Source organism: Thunnus albacares, chromosome 6 (genome assembly GCF_914725855.1).
Source record: "Thunnus albacares chromosome 6, fThuAlb1.1, whole genome shotgun sequence".
Lineage (NCBI taxonomy): Eukaryota > Metazoa > Chordata > Actinopteri > Scombriformes > Scombridae > Thunnus > Thunnus albacares.
In genome coordinates this window covers 9,999,544-10,024,141 of record NC_058111.1, presented here as the reverse complement: position 1 = coordinate 10,024,141, position 24,598 = coordinate 9,999,544, and the positions used below count along the sequence as shown (strand labels likewise).

General features: G+C 41.7%; 1 protein-coding gene across 8 annotated transcripts in view; it reads left to right on the top strand.

The window, feature by feature from the left end:
* The window catches only part of nbeab (neurobeachin b), a 206,506-nt gene that overhangs the window by 99,158 nt on the left and 82,750 nt on the right, over window positions 1-24,598 (top strand). For 5 of the 8 annotated variants that reach the window (XM_044354830.1, XM_044354825.1, XM_044354826.1 and 2 more), the window contains exons 29-38: window positions 352-520; window positions 2,305-2,743; window positions 7,502-7,662; window positions 9,111-9,237; window positions 10,026-10,145; window positions 10,950-11,077; window positions 15,193-15,254; window positions 19,403-19,467; window positions 21,584-21,692; window positions 23,908-24,074. In XM_044354830.1, the coding sequence (XP_044210765.1) occupies window positions 352-520; window positions 2,305-2,743; window positions 7,502-7,662; window positions 9,111-9,237; window positions 10,026-10,145; window positions 10,950-11,077; window positions 15,193-15,254; window positions 19,403-19,467; window positions 21,584-21,692; window positions 23,908-24,074 (1,547 nt within the window). The remainder of the gene's footprint in view (window positions 1-351; window positions 521-2,304; window positions 2,744-7,501; window positions 7,663-9,110; window positions 9,238-10,025; window positions 10,146-10,949; window positions 11,078-15,192; window positions 15,255-19,402; window positions 19,468-21,583; window positions 21,693-23,907; window positions 24,075-24,598) is intronic. The other 3 variants (XM_044354827.1, XM_044354829.1, XM_044354828.1) reach the window with 1 other exon arrangement.

Sequence of the window (24,598 nt, the reverse complement as noted above, 5' to 3'; positions counted from 1 at the left end):
TGCAGAGAATGAAAATAGGATTAGTTTTTTTTTTTTGGCAGACAAACAGGTGTGCAATGGAACATCCTTCAATCAACAGGTGAGACAACAAAGGTGTCCTTGTCATCTGAGCTACTATCTGTGGAAAACAAGACCACAGCATTTCAATGGATATGCAACATCTTTCAAAACAAGTATTAGAAATATGTTAGAGAACAATGGCAGTACTTGAATGTGTTTTCATGGTGGTTTGTGCAAGGTGCATTTTTTTTTACTGTGTGGGAACCATTTCAGGCAGCAGTGGTAAATTGTGTGAAATGGGATCTTTTTGAATAGAGAGTGGCGTAACCGTGTTGTGATTCTTCTCCACAGGATGACAGTAAGCAAGCCCAATTCCTGGCTTTAGCTGTGGTGTACTTCATCTCTGTCCTCATGGTCTCCAAGTACCGCGACATCCTGGAGCCTCAACGTGAGACCGCCAGGATAAGTAACCAATCAGGCCGCAGCATGCGTCAAGAGATCAACTCACCAACCAGCACAGGTGTTGAAAGCTGTGCCCTACCTTTCTCACATCCATTCTTCTTGCTCACCTAATCTTAGCTTGTGGTGACTCTGTCTGACATAAATGAATGTTAAGTGTCCTTGGTCCTTTCTGATACTCTGCTGCTGCCAGCTTGAGCTGAGAACTCATTCAGTAAAATAGCAGGGATGCCCTGCCTGCACTCCACCGGCTCACCTATGATTTATTCATGAGCTCTGCTAATTGCACCGCACAGAATTAAATGTGGAAGCAAAAAGAGATTGGGGCTGGTAGATGGTAGTTATGAACTTGAATAGGCATCATCGTTCTCTCTGAAATGAAAGGTAGTATATGCCTCCAGTCATAAATCATACATTAAGTCACATGAAAGGAAATCAGCGGCTGCCTACAAAGGTTTAACGCAACGTCTGCTGCAGTGCCAACTCGCTATTATGAGACGCACGAATGAGCATATTTTATCAACTTCCATTTAGACAAAAGGTGAAGTGAATAAAAGAAACAAGAGGAAGAAGAGAGAGCGTCGAAGGAAATATGAAGCTTTGAATACACGTAGAATGAGGAAAGAAGATGAGCAGTGAGAAGTTGAGAGATGAGAAAGCGGCAGCATGCTGGCCAACTACTGTGGGTTTTGGGGCAGTGGAGCCAGGCTTGCTATTTTCAGCCCCATCTGTCAGTGCCCATTAGGCAAGCAATCCACCAGAGGAGAATGGGATCATAGAGGTTGCTGGGAGGAGAGAGGCACACTGCCGCCTTCATAAATTTCACCAGAAAATGGGGGAATTTTCCAGACGGCATGTGGCAGACGATTGTCTGTGATAGACCAGGAAGCCAGACAACTTGCAGGCTAAATCAGGCCCTGCTGACCTCGTTAGGGGGCATGTGATGAATATTAATAGGGCTGGCCTTGCATGTAGGTAACCACTAGGTCAGGATGAACCAGAATCAGACTAGGTAGGCTCCTCTGCAGGTTGTTGGCAAATTCAGCAAACACTTTATTGGGTCAAGTCAGTCCCTTTTATAGACAGTGCATTTTCAAAGTAGGAATTCTCCGTTTATGCCCAACATCTCATAGAAAGAGGTACAATGTATAGTATATTATGTACCAAAATAATAGAGCAGCTATCTGAATCCTCTGTCATTGTTTCAAAGCAGTTAAATAAATATACCAATGCTTTAGGCAGGAAGAGGCTAAAGAAAAGGATTCATGTTTTATTAGCATAGAGGGAGAATAACAGAGAGATAATCGCACCAGAGGATCAGAGCTTCTGGAGAGAGATCTAAGAAGCTGTGCTGGCACATGGGTTTTTCTGCACATGCTAAATTTACTCTTTGGCTAGGAATCTAAAGCAAGCACAGGCATGCAGTTTTTCTGTTGGTATTGGTATCTTTTAGCAATCATCCATAAATCTGATATTTAGATCAATATAGCATAGTGACTGACACACATTTAATATCATCAAACTCTTTTATCCAGTAAAAACACCAAACATTAGCTGGTTCTAACTTTGGGTTTTGGTACTGTTCATAAGACAGATTTTTTTGTGACTAGATGATCAATCAATCAAAGGAAAATGATAATTCATATTTACACAATAATTTGATGAAATTTGACACAATTCAGTCCCCTTTGTAGACACTGAATTCCTAACTGTGCATCAGGAAGACCAGTTTTGTGTCACATCATTGTCAGATCAAGGAAACGCTTCCCTTATAATGCTATTTGTATTGTACCTATATAATGTCTTTAAATGGCTAACTGTAGTCTTTGCCTGACTGTTCTACAGAAACACCACTAACATTCGACAGCAGTAAAGACCAATCTGCACCATTAGAAGACCTCCACATGGAAGGCTCTCTTCCCCACACAGACTCCGGTATCGGAGAGGAGCAGGTAGCCAGTATCCTTAATGGTTCTGACCTGGACCACGGCGCAGGAGGTCCGGACGTCATGAGCGAGCTCTTATCTACCCTCTCCTCAGAGGTGAAGAAGTCACAAGAGAGCCTGTCTGAGTCCCCCAGCGTGGAGGTACTGAAACCACCCTCCTCCATCATCAGTATTAGCCAGCCCAACAAGGGCATCAATGTCAAGGAGATTCTGAAGAGCCTGGTGGCATCCCCAGTGGACGGCATGGAGGCTGGTCTGGAGCCTGTGTCCTACCCAGACCATGCTGCCAAGGCCCAGGCTCAGGCCATGCTGCCCATGCAGTTTCACTCCTTTGACAGGTGAGGAAGGGTCATTGGTTTGTCATTGGTTCTGCGTGTTGCGTCAGTGAACCAGGTTTTTGTCTGTTGTAGCCCGTTTACTACAAACATGTGCACTTAGCATTAGAGCTAATTATTTTGCAACCCATGTTGTATTTTAGATTTTTAGATGTATTTTAGTCTACTTTTCCAACACTCACGAGTTTCCATTCATTTCTTTTCAGTCTTAAAAATCAATTAGCAAACCTCCTTTTGTCAAATCCATCAAAGTGAATATTAAGTCTGTATTAAATCAGCATTAATATTTATCACAAGTCACATTATGATTGCTGGGTAATACACTTTAAGTGCAAATTTATTGCACTGCAGCAATAATTTAACTTGACAAACAATGAATGCAGACTTGATGCGATGGATTACACATTTCAAGCTATTTTCAAGAATATGCTAGTATTTTTTCACTAATTTTAACCTAATGGAAATGAATAGAAATGAAGAAAAATGAATAAAAAATCTGGGATTGTACAGCATGCATTTAAAATGGGAACCAATAACACAAAGTATACAGTTCACCATTTGTAGTTAAGGAGCCAAAAAAAACCCCACTGGTATGGTACTTAAACTCATCTGAAGATTTAGATTGTTCTTTATAGGTAAAGTAAACTATTATATAAATTAAAGCCAAGCAAAAAAAAAAAAAAAAAAAGTTGAAGCGAATATATTGTGTTTGATGGCATCATTCATTTCTCAAGGATAGGTAGCAAAGGTCGCTAGCCATTTAAGGTGTGTGTTTGTGTTTGTCATCACTCAATCCACCGTAGACTACTGATGTTAATCCTTTGGGTTTATTTTACTTATCCAGTATACCACTAATGGTTTCTAAGCAGCATGCCACAAATTATTCATTTCAGGCCACTTGTATTGCACTCATCCCCCACTGTGAAGAATTTTTGTGTTTGAAAAGATCTCTGAAATACTGTGGCTCTGCTGGGGTTTATTTACATTCCTGACTCAGATAAAACTACACAGTAATCTGTCTGGATTTGGAAGTTTACAAACCTGCTCCTACAGGGATTTCAAGCTTCAGCTCTCCTCTGATCTCTGTCTCCTTTGGTTAAAAAATGTATTTTTAAAAAAAAAAAGTAATTTAAGTTGGTTTAGCACAAACAAAAAAAAGTCCATAGGTCCTCCGGTAGTAGTTTTCGTGTGAGTCTGTGTAGTCGCCGCCCAGCCCGAGAGAGAAGGAGGGACGCAGAGGTAACCGTGAGTCAGGAGGAAACAATGGGACCTCCCTTCTTTTTTTTAATATATGCTGCTGTTGCTGCTGAGCTGGGATGAGGTGAGCCCGATGAATAGGGGGAGAAGACAGGGAGGAGTACATGGAGGAGAGGACAGCTGAGAGGGTGGGGGGGGGTCTCCAGGGCGTTGATGACAGATTAAACAGAAGCGACCTCCCGCCACACCACGGCCAGCCCTGTCGCCCTCACCGCTCACACCCGTAATAGGAACTGGCAGCCTGAAATGAGTTGCTACGGCAAAGTGTATTATTTTTGAAATGCTTTCACACAAAACCCTCCCGACCACATATACAACTTTGTCTCATGCTTTTCATGTCACTCCCCCCCCCCCCCACCCCTCCAGCCTCTATTTGCTGTGTCTAATTGTTTGCCACCTGCCAGCGAAATGAGCTGCCAGCCACGGACAGCCCTTTCATTTGTCTGTCAGGGCGGCAATAGATTGGGAGTGACAACATCAAAAAAGAAAAAGGAAGGGAAAAATGGCTTAAAGTGGAGCGCACAGGGGCAGTCATCTCAGAGCCCCTCTGCTAGAGACTTTCAAAGAGGAGGGGTTGAAATTGCTCAACATCCGCATTTTCCGTAGACCAGATGGGGATACAGTACAGAAATACTTCAATAATCCTCAACTTCCTCTCTTTTCATGTCATCTTCCCAAAAAGTCTCCATGTTAGCTGTGTGAGATATTGTTTGTTCTCACATATTTTACTTTACACATGACGGAGAGCAATGATAATTGGTTTTAATTGAATTTGCAAATGGAATTTAAGCATATTTCCTCTCTATCTCGTATTACTAAATAGAGCACTATTAGATTAACTTCTGCCTGTTGAATTTATAAAGGAAACATTTCTTTGGTTATACTTTACACCACACTCATCTCCCACAGCCGCACACCTCATTAATATTCATTCCAAGATTAATCCTTGCTTTATTCCGTGCAACTCAATTAAGACAATCCTATAAAATATGCACTAGATAATCTATACATGATTCATGAGCACTCAGCTATTGAATTATTCATTAAAAGAGGTTCATGTTTTATCAACATCCTGTAGATGTAATGTAACGTTCCCAGCTATGCCAAAGAAAAGGCAGGCACCCGCTTGGAAAGACACAAGTGAGGAATAAATTTGGAAAGCAAGATTACATTCACGCCCACTTCCTACGATCAAAACATGCTAGTGATGTTCTGATATGTGTCAATGAGATTTCATAGAGGAAACAAGTACAGAAATCTACTAAATAAATGATACTTGTCATCAGTGCTCTTCAGAGCACAGCTGTATCTCTGGAGATATTAATATTTCAGTAAGCTTTCAAGCTTTCTCCGACTCTTTCTTACTCCTGTGTGCGATTGAGTTGATTTTGATCTGAATTTTTTAAAAAAAGTATTTAAGCGCTAGTTTTGGTATTGTAATGTGTAATATAATCTTTTTTTTTTTCTGTAGAAAGTACCTACAGAGTCATCTCATCTGTTACATAAAACAACACAGCTTTGATGATGTTCAGAAATCAGTTGTATAAAGGGATGCAAGATAAATTACCATAAAGCCGGAAATACATCTAATCCAAGTTAGATTTGTTTCCCTTGAAGTCCAGCATGTTTTACCTCATCTAAGAGAGGAACTGTGGATACATAAAAGCAACATAAAACAGTAAAAGTCTGTGTTGTTTTGTTGAGGGAAGATTTCTAGGGATTTGCTTCAGATGACAGCAGGCTTAGTTCATGACAGAGCAGAGGCCTGGCCTGTGTCACCCAGAGTAACTGCAGGAGATTGGACAAGACATTATCTGGCACCCTCACAAACCCAAAGGCCAACTCGCAGACCTGATAAGGACAAGCCTTCCTTCTCTTTCCTGTCAGGGAGCTCTCGCGGGGCCAAGTTCACTGCATCATCTTTAATCCTCGGCCAATCAGATTGCATGTGAACAAAAAAAAGTCTGGTGGGTTAGTGTTAGTGTCCGTGCTTCCCCGGGCTGTTACATGAGGTCACAAGTGTAACTTTCATCTCAAGACTCCACAAGCTTTCCTTCACATGTTTCATTCATGAGCTCTGCTTCTTTCTCTTTTAAAAGCATGTGATGTTTAGTACAGTAGCTTCTAATAAAAGGGAAGCCATGGTATTTTTAGATTCCTTGTTGACTTCTCGTGCATAATTATTCATCTTTCATCCTGACATCTCAGTCAGTCTGGAGCAATCTCTCACCCCACGCTCCTTCAGAAGAAGATTTAAACCTCGATCTATCTAGGTACACAGTCTAAAAACCTGCAGTATATATAGGTCATAACATGCAAATATGTCTAACACTCTACATATGTATTGCCTGTCAAAACCAGATGCTGCACTGTATGTCTGTATAGAGCAAATGCCAAATAGAAAGGTCTTGAATCTTGTGCTCAATGAGCCATAGTTTTGTCAGTTGGAACACACACACAGTATCTATGCAAATGCGTGTCAGTAACAACTGCCAACTTGCTCCTGGAGAGCCTCTCATTAGAGTCTGGTATGTTTTCAGCTCGTCTGAGCGGAGCAGAGGGCAGCAGAGGGCCACCGGTGGCAAGAGCAGATGTAAGGGAAAGTGTAGTAGCTGCCTGGCTGGCCTCTTGCCCTTAGGTTATTTACTTTAGCCTCCTGTGTGTGTGTGTGCGTGTGTGTGTGTGTGTGTGTTTGCATTGCATACGTTATGCTGAAAGATGGAGTTACAGGTCAGGATGTTTACCTTTCTCAAATGTTCTGACTAATGTCTGGGCATGCTCATGCTGGCAGGGCCTGAGAGCAGTGAGAGACGGTGAAGATCATCGCTGTTCTCCTTTTTCTCAAAGAACATGAAAGAATTTAATTTTTTATCCACCATGGTCTGATGAGTACGCCAGAAAGGATGATTAGAAAGTTAACTGTTGAATCCAAATTCATTTTCTGTCCTGTGACCAGGGCCAAAAAAAACCTCTGTTCCAGATTCTGGCTTAACTAAAGTTAGTTTTATTATGACAACTTATGTCCTGAAGCTAACCTGCTACTGTATATAGCTGGCTAATCTGATCTCAACTCCTGACACAAGGCTAGTTTACAAACTCCAATTCTCAGCCACTGGGCTCAATTATAACACTCCGACAAAACTGAAAGCATTTATTTTACGCAGTCTTTTTATTATGTTAAGGCCATTAGCCAGAGTATATAAATAATTCTACCGAGTTATCATCTGAAATCACCCTGAATGATTCAGTGCCTTGCTCAAAGGCACTTTGGCAGGGAAGGTACTCGCTAATCAAAGAGCATAGACCCTCCAGCTCTTCCTCTTCACTGCACTCTGCTGCCCTTTTTTTTTTTTTTTTACATCCACCGCTGTTCACTCTGCACAAAGTATTGCCATGTGAGCTCTGTCGAATTTCTACCAAATTTCTGAGACTCAGTTTGTTAGAATAATTTAATTATGTGAATGTGTGAATGAAGCATATTGTGTGTGTGTGTGTTTCCTGCAGGAGTGTGGTGGTGCCTGTGAAGAAGCCCTCTCCTGGCAGCCTAACAGTTAATACAGTGGGAAGCAGCAGCAGCAGCACCTCTGCCGGGCTGACAGCTGGCAGCACCCCTAATATCTTCGCCGCTGCCTCTGCAACCCCCAAAAGCATGATCAACACCACGGGTAGGTCATGCACAAGGTTACCGGAACATACTTACACTATTTAAATATGTCAATCAGGCCTGGTAATGTGGTTAATTTTCAAATAATACTACTTTAGAGCAATTTGTGAGTGCTTAATTTGAGTAATTACTGCTCATCTAATGACAAAGTCAGTTTTTTTTCTTTCTTTGATGCCATCCCAAAAATAGGATCAAACCGTTTTCCATCTGCTAGGTCATGTGATCTTCTATTCCAATGCAGAGGGTCGTACCACCAGATGGCGCTCTTTACCTTTCTATCAGTGTCTGCAGCAACTTTGTGCACTGCCAAAATAAAACCTGTGTTTCAGTCCTAAGGATCCCTTCTGATGCAACCAAGTCAAACAATTCCCTTTTAATCTATTTGAATTATAGAATTAACCAAATGTCTTTTTAATAGTACTCGCCTGTGTAGTGTTTTCCCATCTGATTGACAGCGTGCCCTTCTCCCACCCCCCCCCCCCCCCCCCGCTGTCACGTTGCTTCTCCTGGGGATCTGCTGCATCGAGCCTGTTCCACCTCAAGGCTCCTGTAGTCTGGGCCTCTGAAAGGAGCCACTTAACACCAAGAGCCATTAGGAACTCCAACACCTTTTTAATGTGCTCTATTAAAAAAAAAAAAATCTCCCTCTCCTCTCTGAGCCCCTCTGCAGGAATGTGAGAAATGCATCCAAGTCAAAGTGTTCTTTCAGCTAAAGCCACAGGCTCTAACCCAGACCCCATGATCTCACTTTCTCTGGTTTTAACCTCTCACAAGGACAGTCAGAATGATTTTATGCTCGGGCGTATACCGCCGAGAAGATGTGACTTAACGCTCATCTTCGAATTACCGTCGTCACAATACCTTAATTTTGCTGTGATACAGAAAGCGTACGTACAGGAAGCGTAATATGTAAAAATTTGACGGGGATGTTGTTTCAAGTCTGTCACAGATTCGGTATGTCGGTTGGTTCTTCATCTTTGTTGTCTCAGTAAGCAAAATAATTCCATATGTTGCTGCTGACACCAGTTTGAACAACCAGCTCAGGTGGATTTGGATTTAGTTAAAAGATATGGTACACTGTTACCGTGTTTTCATTGTTTGACTGGGTCGAAATTTGCGCCGACTGATGCAGTCCACTGATAAGAGCCAGATTGCGGCTCTGTTTTTTCCACTTTTCCACCATTTTTTTTTTTCTTCTTTTTCTTTAAATTACTTCAGTCTGCGAGGCATCACATAAGTTTATGGTCTCTGGAGGTGACAGAGACCAGTAATGTTTTTAATGTTTGACAACTTAATAGTACTAAGATACTGAAAATATATTGTAAATGTGTTTTCATTGACTAAAAAACAATCCTCACCTCTCTGTAAAATTAATAAATATTATTAACACATCGGTTATTATTCTTGCGCTGCTCTAATGTCGCGTGCTTCTGTCTTTCTTCCCCGCAGGAGCCACTGATGCTGCCGCTTCTAACAGTTCCTCTTCCTCCAGTTTTGTCAACGGAGCCACCAGTAAGAACCTACCGGCCGTGCAGACGGTGGCCCCCATGCCTGAAGACACAGTGGAAAACATGAGGTACAACAGGGCCCTCTCTGTTCACCCTTACTCTTATTTCTTGTGTTAGTCAACTCACCTGTGACTTACGTACATCTGTTCATCTGCAAAGTTGTGTTTTTTTTTTCTATTTTGAACTGATTAACTAATTGATACTATTACCTGATCTGATTTGAACTACAATGTCTTCATATTCACCTTTTAATTGAAAAGATTTTCTTTGTTTCTGCATCATCAAAATAAAATGCTACAACAATGTATATTTGAGGTGGGTTTATGTAAACGCTACGGTGAAGTTTGACTTACTATTTTGTGTTAAACAATTGTGTATTTCTTTGTGTGTATCTCGTTGTGACCTTGACTCATCTCCTCTTGCTCTAATAGTTTGTGACAGACATCCTTAGTCCTGCTCTCCCACTGACTGCTGGGAGCTCAGGTCTTTCTCTGGAGTCTCTCTCTCTCTCTCTCTCTCTTTCTCTTTGCCTCTGCATGTTCTGCCAGAGGAACAGAGAGTCAGTTGCCATGGCAGCAGTAACCGACATCACTTAGCGTAACTGTGAAGTCAATGATAGTACTATCTCGCAGAAGAGCCTCCTGATGCCGAACTTATATTTCAGATGGAGAAAAAAATATTCAAGCTAAATTGCCTTTTCCAGTCTACTGAATAAATGTATTTTTTTTTTTTAGTAATACCAAAGATGAAATAGTTGAAAATATAATTGGTTCATGGGCCTAACCTTTAAGTCACAAAACAACATGAAGCAAGTACTGCCTGTGGTTTCATTTTTTCATTTTTCTTTCTATTTCAGTGCCTTTTGTGAAGTGGACCAGTGTCCACTACGCCAGGGACTGACACCTCCTGAGCTCAAACCCTTTAGCTCCATGACAGGATTACAGGCAGCCTCCAGAGGTGCAGGCCAGTGTCTTAGGCAAGGAAATTTACATTAGTCACCTACAGTAGACCCCCCTGCACCCTGTTTTCTCTACTAGTCTGTCATCCCTCTGCTATGTTTTCCCAAGGTGCTAGAAGGCAGATTACACCTCACACATACACACACAGGGCCAAAGACCTGACTACAAACTCAAACAAATCCCAAACCAAACCTTTCCTCTCTTCTCTCTCAGTCTCTCCCTATCCTGCTGCTTTCTGCCCATTTTAGCTGGGAAAACAAGCTTCAACTCCCCTCATGTTGCCTAGTATCTGTGTGTATACACACAGAGATATGTTGCAGCTTTAGTCATATCTCTGCTTGTATACAGTCTTGAGTTGTATGGCTGCATGACTCCAGCTCACAGTTTCTCTCAGGTGCTTAGATAATGTCAGGCAGCAGCATGTAGCGAGTGTGTAGAAGATAAGGAACTTTCCCTCTGCAGTGTAGAACTGTGATCCCATGTGCAAGCCTGGTAACACAACAAAGAATGCAAACAACCGGTGAGACGTCCTCTTTGAACGCCACAAACGTGTTCTCGTGGCTTTTAATGACATAAAACGTTATCTTATTGACATCTCCGGTGATAGCAACCGCTCTTATGGATATCTGGCTTGGTTTGCATCCTCTGAAATGTGTTGGTTACCGTCTGCACCCACCAGAACTATCAGTCTGGCTACACACTAACTGTTGTTAGCTGTGTGCAGTGGGTCGATTCTGAGGCGCAACATTACATCTCTTACACTAAAAACTGTATTTCAGGTGTTTAATTCGCTTTCACGTCTTCTATTTTCTCTTTTACAGCATTACTACAAAGCTGGAGAGGGCTTTAGAAAAGGTGGCGCCCCTGCTGAGAGAGATCTTTGTGGACTTTGCACCCTTTCTGTCGCGCACCCTGCTGGGCAGCCACGGACAGGAGTTGCTCATAGAAGGTACAGGTGTTGTAATATAGCACCGCAGTTCTCAAGCTGTGTGCGCGAACCCCACTGCCCTACCGTTGTATGTACTTCTCCGGTTGTCTCGTTGATGGATGCACACACACAGTAGTACGTGTTGACAGGAAAGTCACTATTTTGCACACAAGCTGGGGATCTGTCACGTTGTGATTAAATCTGCTTTCTCTTTCATTCATCTCGTGGCTTCTGTGTGTTTGTCTTCCTTATGATTCACTCCACATATTAAGAATTATTCCTAGATGTAGTATTTTTAAACATCAGTGTTTGACAGTCACAACAAATGTCACGTTGAAACAAATGTTGAAATCGTCGGTGGCCTTTGCCTCCTTCCAGTGATATTTTTAGTACTAATAGTTCTCAAAACTAAGATTTCATTTCCAACTGACTCCGTTGCATGGTGTCAGAGAGATTTTTGTCTTTTTTTTGGTCAAATGTTGTTTTTTTAATATCAAAATGAACTCATGGGAAGTGATTTCGCTAGACTGTTTGCCATTTGCCAAAATCTGAAAGCAATAGCTCTATTTACGTTGGAAGAACGTCGACCTTTTTCCCATTTTGTGCCATAAAACAATTCAGCAGATTTTCTGCACAGTCGAATCCAAATCCATTCAAACGGAAAATAAAATAAAGTATAGATGCTTAGAGAGGCCTTGTTAAATTTTCAGTAATGTTTCAGGGATAATGCAGTAATGCTTTGTTGATGTTAAAGTGATACAGCGCTGCGAGTGAAACCTGGAATCATTAGTGTTTCAGCAGACTCGGTGCTCTTTGTCACGGCCCTCATCATCACTAATGTCTTCACTATAATAGCTTTGATAAACAGCATCACGACCGTCAGATTGCATATATTCAAAAGGCACAACCGGTTCAATTGTGCACAGTGTTTGCAGAAGTGTGTGATAGCTCTGCTGCACTCCACTCTGGGCTCTAGTTTTATTTCCTGGTGGCTATGCGAAGGATCCTGGTGCCTTCCTCAGGCCCCCAGGTTGGCAGCTTCTCACAGTGTTACTTGTGCCTAACCTCAGGGACTCTCTGCCTGCATCTGTGTGCACTGCCACTCTATTCCTCAGGCTTGTTTTGGCCTCTATTCACTAGAACACACTGCCACCACAGCCAACACATGCTCGTGTGTGTGTGTGTGTGTGTGGCAGCGAACGTGTCTGCAGGCATTTGTCCATGTGTGCGCAGTGCAGAGTGTATGTGTGTGGCCTCCAGTCTCTTGTCTTGAAGTTTGCATAAAGCAAAATGATCTCCCTGCCTTTTTTCACTGCCAAAGTCTGTTCTTTTAACAGTAAGCTAAACCGATATTACTTTCAGAGGTCTATGCAGAGAATGACAGCAGGCTGAAAGAATGCGCCGCTGTGACTTTATTAAAGCCGGTTCCTGAAAGATATAGTCTGATGCCACTTGTCCTCTTCCCTGAACAAATATTTGAACAAAATTTCATGTATTTGCTCCGTTCATTTTGTTTTAAAACTGTTGAATCTGCAATTTTAAGAAAAAACATATTCTCTTAAATCAGGAGTTTGTTAAGGTTATTTAAGTTTCAACAGTAATCAACATTAGCAAGCTTAAATGTGAGCAGGTTCCTGTTTATTTAATACATTAATGATGAATTAAGTTCTGGTCTACAGTCATTAAAAGGACATTTAAAGTATTACTAATCGCATTTTTTAAAAATGTTTCCATTTTCAGAGTCCCAGGCAGTGAAGTTCCACAAACCCTTCCTCCATACATCATGCATACACCACACATTATATACATATGTAAACAGACATGTGGATATGCCATGTACATGTGGCTAAAGCTACTCGCTCGAGTTCAGGAGAAAGGAATGAAAAATCAGGTAGCATAGCCTTGACAAGTGTGAATATGTCTGTTACCCTTTCACTCAAAGTCTGTCAGCAGACTGACCAAGCTGACAAACCAGAGCTGAGCTGAGAGTGTAACCCCACAAACAAGGTCATAGATAGACAGCTCGGGCCTCAGCACTCTTCACCAGACATGTTTAACCCTGTCCGGGTCTGAGAAAAGTGCACCCTGACATGGATTACAGTAGGTTTATCAGACAAAACAAACGCACTGATTTATCACATACGCTTTAAATCTTTTTACTTTATCGAGCCACTCTAAGTCTTCGCTGGTTATAGTGTGTTTATCCAAATGGTTGAGCAGAGATTACTGTTCTTCCCTCTCTTTCTCCTTTTCTTCCTGGACCTTCCCAGGCTCACAGTTGAAATACTGTGCTGTAGTGCAAAGGCGCTCCATTTACCAGTAATTACCAGCCATCCATCACTCCTTAGATTGCCCGAGGTCGAGCCCCCCTGTGCCCCGTGTGCCCCTTCGCCTCACCCTATTCCTTCACTCCCCCCCTCCCCTCCCCTCCCCTCCCCTTGCAGACATGTGGTCACTGCGGCAATTATGTTGAGTGCACCCTGAGCTTTACACTTGGAGTTGGTGGGTAAGGCCTGTGTGCGAACACTGCCGCTGTTGTGATGCCTGCCGCCTGCTTCTCGCTGTCCCCTGCGTGGCCCAGCCTGCCGGCACATCACCCCACAATGCCACATTCACCCGCGCCTTAACCCTGCCCTGTTTACAGGAAAGGACTGGCAGGCCGTGTTTAAATTGAATGCATTTAGTTTGTCTACCAGCACAAGGCCAGGGTCAGTTGGCCACCTGACTCCTGTGTCAGACTGGACTGACTTATGGCTCAACATGTCACTGCTATAACAAGAGGTCAGCCATGGCACTGTGTGTACAAGAGCAGGGTCACATCCTTTCAGAGTATTTACAATACGCTCCCTCGGACAGTCTCCATTCATGAATAGAGAATGATGTAAAAGTAGCAACCAGCCCAGTGTTCTGAATATAATAATGGTTAATCCTTAAATGTTTTTACCATATAAATTCGAGCTAAAATCACGTACAAAACAAGAGTTTGACTTTATGAAATATGTACATTTTGTGTGTTTCTCATCCAATTAACAGTGAAAGTAACAAACATTGCTGATGTAACGAAAATTTAATGTAATAAAAATTTGAATTATAACTTAAAAGCATCTACGAACATGAATAACTTGAAGATATTTTGTTATTTTGTTGTTGTCCAGTGTTGTAGCAGTCATAGCGGGCGCTCGTCTTGTGTTTTTAGTTTTGACGGTGGGCCTACGATGTTGTTTACATTTGGATAACAGATAATCCCTTTAATATAAATATAACATATTAATGCTGAAGTTCAAATTGAACAGATAAACTTTTCATCATCTATGTACTGCCATAAAACATGTCTCTCCCTGACCATTATTGTATTATTACGACAAATAACGCATACTACTCAAACCACTGTTACATATTGTTGATGCCGTATACTGGACAGTGCCCAAGCCATGTACTCATTAAAAAAAAATATGATAATTGAAATCTTAAATGAAGAATATTCTTCTCTTTCCTCTGATTGACACCCTGTCATCCATGAAACAATGGCAGCTGTGGTGGCACAGAGTTCTACTCCTGGCACGCTTATAATGAGTCCTAGAGAATCGCTTTCTTTTCTTTACTAATGACTGCACCTTTAATGGTTCTCTGCAGAGTAACAGAAGGAGCTGGAGGTGCAGAATACGAGACCAGTTGCAGCCATTGTTTCTGCAAATGAGCTTTTCACACCTGCCCTTGTTTCATTAGAGCGTTGTCTGCTTCTGCGGCTCTCACCGTCTACAGAATGGAGATGAGGGAAGAAGCTGTGAATGTCTGTGTTCACTTCTGCGAGCGCATGTGCATGTAAAATAGGTGTGAGTGTGTGTATGGCGCAGGGGGTGCTCGCATGTACTTGTGTGCATCTGTTCTGTGCAGATGAAAACATTTGTTTTTTTGTTTTTTTTTTTTTACATTTTTATAAAGTGTAAATTGGAGACAATGGATCAATTAGAATATCTGTTTTTAAGAGTGATGTATAAAGTATCATAGACTGCTACATAAATAATGAAATAACTATCCACTGATTAAGCCCACAGATATAGAATAATGAGAATGTTGAATAACTATTATGGTTAATATCTAATTGTGTTCTCGGTTCATCTGTTTTGTCTCCACAGGTTTAGTGTGCATGAAGTCAAGCACCTCAGTGGTGGAGCTTGTCATGCTGCTTTGTTCTCAAGTGAGTTTTTTTTTCTTCCTTCTCTTCACAACCTTCTCTCTCAGCCTCCCTTTGTCTGTTTGTCTCGTCTTTTTTCCCTCCGTAATATGAAGTTTTCCTGTCTCTTTCTCTGCTATGCTTCTTAAAATATTTTATGCCATCAGTTGGTGGAGATGTGCATTGTTGAATATAAAATCTGACAAAATTTGACATGGACAGTGCAACAGTCCGTTTTACTAATCTCTATAAATATGCTTTAAAATGTGTATTTTAAACAGAGATTCAGTCTTTATGTAGTCCAAATCACAAAGAAATTTAACAATATTATTCTGTGGTTAATTATAAGGGGGCTGTCTTATATCAGAAAGTTATCTAATCTCTGCTGGAGCTTTGCTTATCATTGTTTCCTTTTTTGTAAAATGTTCCATAAGCTAATCGTCCAAACCGATGACAACACGCAGCCTCGTACTGAATCCAGAGACTTTCTCACTACACCTCAGAGCTTTAATCCCAAGCCCTCCTTCAGAGAAACCAGCCCCACCTCTCGCAACGCTGCAAGTGACTGATCACCTCCGAGCTGACCCTCTGAATCTCTTGTTAAGCCCTTGTTTTAGAGAAGGTCAAAGCCCCGATGTAGCAGTTAGAACAGGAGATATTTAACATACCTTCTGTCAGCCCATCAGTCTTGCGTCGGGAGCCCATAAGGAAGCCATTACTTTGGTGCCTCTCTGTGAATCCAGACTGCAGGGCCAGAGACTTGAGGAGGTGGATTGCCACTATATGTGCTCCATGGTATCTGCCATCCAAAGCTTTCTTCAGCAGGGTGCTCAGCCTCTGTTATATGGAGGCCATTATTCAAGGGCTCCCCTCCAAAAAAACGTGCATAAATGGGGCAGACAGCATTGAGTTATTGTTGTTCTTTTGAAGGTTTTTGACAGGCTCCTTTTTCTCCTGCGTTTCTGTCTGTAGAGTATCTCTGGGAAGTTGCTTTTTCCAGCTCTTGGATTTATTGCAGATGAGAGCGTCAGCATGCTGTTAGGGGTCTGAGTCCATCCCCCCTTTACACAGATAGCATTAGTGCAGCTCCAGAGGTTCCTGCCATTAGAGGCTCTGGGGATGAAACACAGGCTGAGATATCGATCAAACAGTGAGGCCTTGAAACTGGACCATATAGCTGGGTGTCCTTCTCCAACCTTTGAGATAGAGATGAGCCATTATTTTGTATACTAATACTGTAGAGTCTGTCAAGTTACCAGCTAATATAATATGTATTAAAAAAAATCAAACTATAAAGATGCACAGTTTGTTATCAGTGTCTCCTTTATCATTTATATGACAAAGCTGATACAGGCAGAGCTGCTTTATAACTAATAATAACATGTACTGTACTATACAATATACTCCTAATTAATGTCCTCTGTGTCATGCTGTATCTCAAGCTCTCTCAGATGCAGGTTGAGCTTTGGCTGACATCACTATAAAATGCCAACTTCAACATATCCCTCACATATTTCAACACTAATGTTTTAATACAGCAAGGAGGGCACTTAGCTGACCTTTAGTCCCTCTCTGTTTTGTGACCTGTCAGTTTTATGAATAAATTAGTGCTAATGATCTGCCTTTTCTTATTTATGCATACTAATCACAGCAATCATCATGTGGCTGGCCACGGCTGCAGACACTATGTGTCTTTCCTCAGCCTGGGCAGCTGAATGAAAAGGTCAAGCAGCTCTGTTTCTTGTAACAGCTTAAACATACAGGGGGGATCTAGAGTGGAGCCACAGAGATTTAGTGATGGAAGGCCTCCAGATGTGGAGAGTATAACAGAGCAGATAAAAGCAAAGGCTCCTGCACACTGACAGGTTGGATTGAAACACCACAAATACTTAGTGCCCTGCTGAATTTCAGGAAGATGAAAGTGGGAGGAGAGAAAACCATTTTTTTGAGGCCAGCGAGTCGTTCTCTGCTGTTGGTGGTGGGTGTTTTCAAAGATAAATGGGTACTAATGGTGCTATTTCCCAAAATTAACACATAGCATCATCTTTGAATCTTCCAAAATTTCCCATTTTGACCCAGAGAGGTCACTAACTCTTCAACTTTATGGCGCTTTTTAGCTGATTTTCCATTATTTTCTTTTTAAATCTGCAAATTTACGTTATTTTTCAGATTCATCGTTCACATTAACCTCGTTTCCAGCAGCAGCAGCAGGGAGCGAACAGCTTTTTGGAAACTAAACCTGAAATAAAAGTCAAGTGAATGTTCAAATTATGTTTGTTAGGTCACCAGAAACATGACAAAGAGAGTGCTAATCCGTGTCTGGAGGATGTGTAAGTAGGAAGTGTTAGCTTACAAGCTAGCCATAACAACAACAGAGAGTGAAAATATGTTGAGGCTTTGTCAGTTTGTTATGGAGCTCGTCTGCTCCCAAAAGACCAATACCCCAATTGATACATCTTTGAATCCTGGCTTTTTATATCCAAGCTACCAAACCAAGTTCCAATGGCTAGAGGTGCTGCACTCTGCTCATGGTCTGCATTTACATCAAGGATCACATCTCATTCGTAAGGAGGTGCACGTCAGGCCTAATTTTCTTCAAATGGGCAGCAGAGGACTTTTTTTAAATCTCTGCAATCAAAAGCAGCCTCCTCTGGGAGCTCTGCACTCCAGTAAAAAAAGACAAGAAAAAAGAAAGTCTCTGAAGTGCTATCTCAGCTGTCAACAAGCATACCTCAGACAAGATAGCAAATTTGACTAGTTCTTGCTCCACTGACCCGCTGCCATTTTCCTGCCATTGCCCAAGTGTCACATTTGCCTTGATTTCCGTATTTATTTTTGTCACGTGAGCGTGGTACAAGTTGGAACCTCAGAAGACTGACTGTACATGATCCCTGTCCAAATCAAGAACAGCTTATTCCCGGCAGATACTGTAGCAGAGGAAGGGGGTCACAGGGAACATTTGGAGACCAGATGCTCAGCAGTTTGTCAGCACCATCTCCCTGACTTAACGCATCATAGGGTCAGACTGTGTACTCTTGCGTGAACCGGTATGTGTCAGGCATGACAACTGTGTACAAAAACACATGCCCATACATAATAATGTCAATGTCAGTTACCGTGGTACTGTACACAACAAATGCTGCTTACCTTGTCCAGACATTGACATAGAACAAGCAGTGTATGTTTGAGCAATTATCTTATTTATATTTCCCCGTTTACTCTCTCTGTTTGAAGTGACAATAATATAAATTACTGAAAAATTTTAATGGACAGCCACGTTCAAAGGCCCCTTATCTATATGAATAGCCTTTAGTTTTATATACATTAGTAGCCCCCAGTACTGAAAACCTTTTTCCTTTCATTTTCCTGTGTTTTCCCTCCTCTTTTGAACTGTGGCCTTCTCTGTTTTCCCTTCCATTTGCACCTCAGTGAGGGTACAGGAGAGCTGAATTTCCCACAGTGAAAGGCGCGCTCTCAAACTGCTTTTTAATCATTTCCAGAGCATGTTGTGAGGCAGCAAGTGCTGGCAGTCCGGCCCAGGGCTCGGATCCCTTCCAGGCGCACACTGCAGGGCTCAGTGAGCCTGCTCAGTAATCTGTCACTGTAAGGGACAGAGGAAATGGCTGTATTTAAGTGAGAGGATACAGTTTCATCCCACAATTACATCTCTCCTGTGTTTACAGATCTTTTCACAGAGGAAGAAAGGATGGTCACACATGTGGTGCAGGATTTCAGCTTTTTATAGCCATCACTTTTTTTTTTTCTCAAAGGACATATGAACTAAACGCTTTCTTTACCTACTTGAATTACAAGCTATCAAATATAATCTCAATTACAGTTGAAATATGCAATTTGGATGGTGAAATGTGATTCTTGTCATGCATTTCTGAAAGATCTTGTTGCATGTTGGATCAAAAGGATATTTTCTTACTCACTGCTTTTTTGGCTGTTTTGAGAAAGTGTTTTTTTTTAGCTTTTACTGCCTCTGTGATATTTCAGGAAAATTGGCCATTGTGACATGATATGTTTTTTAACCAACATCTAATATCATTTAAAGGGATATAATTATATCCTGTGTTTTTGTCTGGAACCGAAACTCTTTACAGCCTAAAAACTAATCAAAAACGCTAAAGCTTCGCTGAGTGACAAATGACAAACCTCTTTCATTTCAGGAGTGGCAGAACTCCATTCAGAAGAACGCTGGCCTGGCATTCATTGAGCTAATCAACGAAGGAAGGTAATGTATCCATTCACTGTAATACATGAGGTTAAATCACTCAGCCTAGCAGTCATTTATCAATACTTTTGTTATCAGTATGTGTATTTTCTTTTTGTCTTCTCCCTGGCAGCTGTAAAAAAAAAAAAAAAAAAAAAAGGTTGTTGGACCAAGTAGCAGGGTGTAGATAATCTCTAAACCTCTTGTTGGCTTCTGTGCAGCGGATAAAAGTAAATAAGATTGTGGTGACTGGTTGAAGTAGGAATATATATACACTAGAGTGCGGTCATACTCCCATGTCTGCCTTATTATCTCTCCATCTTAGCCAGCCTTGCTGTATTTCTAAATATCTCTTGTTTCTCATTCTCTCTCTCTCTCTTCCTCTGGTCTCTGGGTGTGGCCAGACTTAGGGTTTTCTGTAGAGCAGATCAGGGGCGGCTCAGCCTCCTTGCCCATCTGCTGACCCATCTGGCCAGGCCCCCTCTATGCCCGGGCTCTTGCCTCAGTCCAGCCAGGCTTCTCTCTCTCTCTCTCTCAGTCCCCCCGCTGGCCCTGGAACAAAGAGTTTCAGTCAGTTGGGCCACACGGTGCTGTCCAGGGTGCTGCTGACAGATACATAATTTCCCAGTCTTACTCAAGTCTCTGCACACCTGCTCTGCTTAACTAGACAGATCTAGAGAAAGCTAGTCTGTTACCTCCGTGTGTCTTACAAGGCGTGGCTGACACAGACATATCTGTTGTATGTTCAACAACAGGGAGGTAGTTATGTGCTGTTCCTGCGTTTCACAATGCGGCTGTTTAAACGCAAACCTGTAATCAAATGTGCTAAAATACACCGATTAAAGCCTTTAATTGTTATGAAAGTAAACTGATCAATCTACTTGAATATTGATAGTGCTCCTTTCTCCATGCTCCAGTTCTGCCCCAGGTTACCATGTTGACACAGCTCTGTATAGACTCAAAAGTACATTTCTGCTTACAGTTTTGTTAAGATATTGTTTTAAAATCTCCCAAAAGTCTGTCTACAGAGATCACAGTGTTGACCACTGACTACAAAGTATATGGTGCTTGGAGGCACTCAACATAAGATAATGTAACAACAGATTTAGTGCTTCAGATCAATAAGATTTGAGAGAATTTGTCTTCAAACTGGTTTTGTTCTTGTCTTGATTTACAGCACGTGTATAATCACCAGATAAGGAAGTTTTCAAGAGTTTTCAACTAGGATATTTTAATCGTTTTAGATGACTGCCTGTTAACCAAAAACAATGGTGAAATCAAGTCTAAGTGTGAATAATTGTGTTGATAAGAGTTCCCTATCTCTGAGATAATAACACAGAAGTGTAATGAAGAGTGTGTATTTTTTTTTTTTTTTCGGATATCACTCGTCAACTCGGTTTCTCATCTATTCTTGGTTTCTAAACAAAGCTCGGTGTTGTCAGCCCCTCTCTTTGAACACTGAACGTCTGTCTATTAATGAGCGCTTGTCAACAGTTAAAGAGGCAATAGCAGCTGATGAATGCAGCCTCTGGATTATTGCCTCTCTTTGGGACAGGAGGGAAATTACAATCTGTATCAAGCACTGGAGAGGAACAGGGGCTCCTTTTTAATTAAAACAAAGCTAGGCTAATGGTGTGTAAAATAGCATGTAATCTACACACAATACTCAGGGTGTTTTCAATGTTTAAAGATACTGGAATTTAAATTAGAATGTGGGCAGAGACCACAGAGTCTCCAGAGTCAGTCATGTGAGAAGTTGTCTACGGCCAGACTTGTCAGCAATACAGGTGCCGGGTTGATGCTCTGGTCAGTGGGAGAAGGGATGCCCAGTCAATCAGGAGTGTGCCAGACAGGCTTCAATGCTCTAATGACACTCCATTCCCTCTCTTAATGCTACAGAGGGATCCGTCACTGACCTGCAGCCCCGCAACATATCACAGACCAATGATGCTGTTTACTAGTCTGCTCTTTCAACAAGCAGAATATCACACAATCCTGACAAGTTATATTTCCTTTAACCTTGAGCCTTCCTCAGGGGCATCATCACACCCAGCTATAGCTAATACAAATGATATGTTTCATAATGAATAGTAACACGCAGTCCGCTGCATTTAACTTTCTCTGCAATGTTATGAAGGTTGCTCTGCCATGCTATGAAGGACCACATAGTGCGGGTCGCCAACGAGGCCGAGTTCATCCTGAACAGACAGCGAGCGGAGGACGTCCACAAACACGCAGAGTTTGAGGTACAAACTGTGTTTTTCTTGCTTTTTCTAAATTCAAGTTATACCAATTGAAAATGGAACATTTTGTCCGTGTGCTAATGAACCCTAAACAAATCCTATTAGCATGGAACAGCCATTCAACTGTATATGCTCAGTAATCTTGTCCCTCTGTGTCCTCATGAGGATTAACTCCTCACCAGTACAATTCCTTATAAAGGAATTTAATTACTGGTAGCAAAGGGATATGCCGACAATATTAATTTAGGCTTTTAATATGAGCTTTTCCCAACCAACTTTGGGCACAGCCTCCTGAATTAACATTTAGCCCACCCACATCAAACCACTCCCAATTCAGACATGAAAGGAAAAGTAACGAGGTTTGAGCAATTCGTGAACATTAATTTTCTTGCAATAATGGCGCTTTTATTTTCCTCTAATGTTTGTCTGAAACCACCACGAGAAAGACATCATCCTTGTATATTTCGATGCAGGCTGTTCAGCTGAATAATACATTCAACAAACAAAATACCATAGAAATGGATGGAAAAAATAGAGAGATCTTACTGTATAAAAATATTTTGTTTGGTTGCTGTAGAACATTAGAAGACATATGTGTGTGTGTGTGTGTGTGTAATGACACAAACGTGACCACACAAGCGCACAGACACACATACACATACTACTGCCACCTCTGTTAGCAGCTTGTACATGTTAGGAGTGATGAGTTTCTTATCAGGAAAAAGCAGCCATCCTCAAACAGCTGCTTGATATACAGTTCTTGAGGATCCTTGACCCGCTAGATAAACTGGAAGAGACGGCTAGATATGCAATGTCAGGAGAAGGGGGGAAATGTACCTGGCCCCATCCGTTCTGTCTGCCAACTCCAGACAGCCTACACTTTTCATCTAGGCCTGACGTTACTTTATTACCCACTCTCCAAGATTGAAGATTCAGGACGCAGATAAGACATTTTTACAATTAAGTTGGTGTCAGGGTGAAGCGTCATATGCTTTAAAGTGATAAATAACATTTGATATTTGTCACAGCATCACGTGGTAATGTGAGGTGACAAGCAGAGATTGAGTTATCTCCTTTATGAAGAATATGTTGAAGTATAATATCTGACAGAATTCAAATTTGAAGCAGGAAATTCAATTAACTTCCAGCTTCTGTTAGCAAATTAGATTTTGAATATTAGCAAGAGTTCCCCCAGGGTGGCATAGTAAGACAATCTTGTTTCAGCAGCGAAGACAGAGTCAGATGTGCTCCTCTAGATTACTTTTAGCCACCTGGAACACTTTTCAGATGCACTGACTCCCGGAACTTGATATAAAAACCAATATTAAAACACAAATATGTATTTTAGCTATTTTGGACTTTATTGTCAAATACATTTTTTATTTATTTATTTATTTTTTGCATTTATTTGACAGAAGTGCAGAGAGAAAGGAGACAGGGGTAGAGAGAGGGAGGGGTATGACATACAGCAACAAAGGTCAGCTGCTGGAATCAAACCATCGACGTTGTGGTTATGTGTTATAAGTCTTAACCAGTAGGCAACTGGGGTTAACTTTAACTTTATCATTCTGACACCTAACATATTCCCAAAATATTGAATCAAGCATTATTTGAATCATATTGCTTATATATTGAATGTATTGCAAGTTACAAAAGGGAACGCATTCTTGTGTTACGTTTTGTTTTTTAGAAAATAAAGCTGCATATTTACATTTTACAACATTACTATAAGAAAGGACAATAGCATGCCCTTTGATATAATGGCCAGTGTAGCTTTGTTAACCTTGACAGACTGTATTCTTTGTGGATCTATAATAGTATTTTCCCCCCTCTCCTCTAATAGCACTATCCACAGCTACGTAGCAGGGAGCCTCATCTGTCCGCATTTAGGGAATGGACTGCCTTCATGTGCTCCCCATGATTTACTACACTCCTCCAAGGGAGCAGAAATATATCTCTCAGCTGTCCACTAATATCTTTATGCACTCAAGTGTGTTGAATGAAGCCATAACATTCTTCAGCGTGACAAATGCTCCATTAGAGGATATATATTATTCTGGCTTTATTCAAGTAAAATAGTCTCAAACGCTATTACAACAATGTCAGACATCACTTTTGGCAGGGGATACTGTACCTAAAGCCATAAATATGTGATGAGGTTCACATGCTATGTTTTTCCTTTTGTTTTTCCTTTTTTTTTAAAAAAATCTCAAATTAGTCCAACTGTGCCCAATACGCGGCTGATAGAAAAGAAGAAGAGAAGATGTGTGACCACCTGATCAGCGCCGCTAAACACAGAGACCACGTGACGGCCAACCAGTTAAAGCAGAAAATCGTCAACATCCTCACCAACAAGCACGGCGCCTGGGGGACGCTGGCCCAGAGGTAAGCCCCTTCACTCGGATGTATGAAGATCACGTTCAGACCAACACGAGCCACGTTAGGTCCAAACCTAGAGGACAAAAGTTACCTGTTCACAAAACTATACAGTGATGGGATAGGACCACCAGTTAATGTCATTTTCCCAGAAACCGATAGGGTCAGCGATCTGGTCAGCAAACGCAATTACAGTGCGGAGTGGCTTAATCCTCTGGGGACAGCTGATTGGCCGGTCGTTCAACAGACCGGGGGTTGAAGAAGGGGAAGATGGGGGGGGTTGTGGGGGTGTTTCTGCAGTGTTGTCCAGGCATTCATTGACCCTCTCAGTAACACAGACCAGCACCTGGTGGTAGTTGCAGACTTCCCCATGGGCCCTGTTAAAATAACCGCTGGCTCTCCCGCTTCGCCTCCCACCACTCGCCTGGTCCCACAGATACACTGCAGAGGGGAAGGATCAAGAGCTAGTTATATCAAACAAACAGAGGTCTTACAACATACTGCTTGTATTGAGTTAAAAGCTCAGAGTTTGA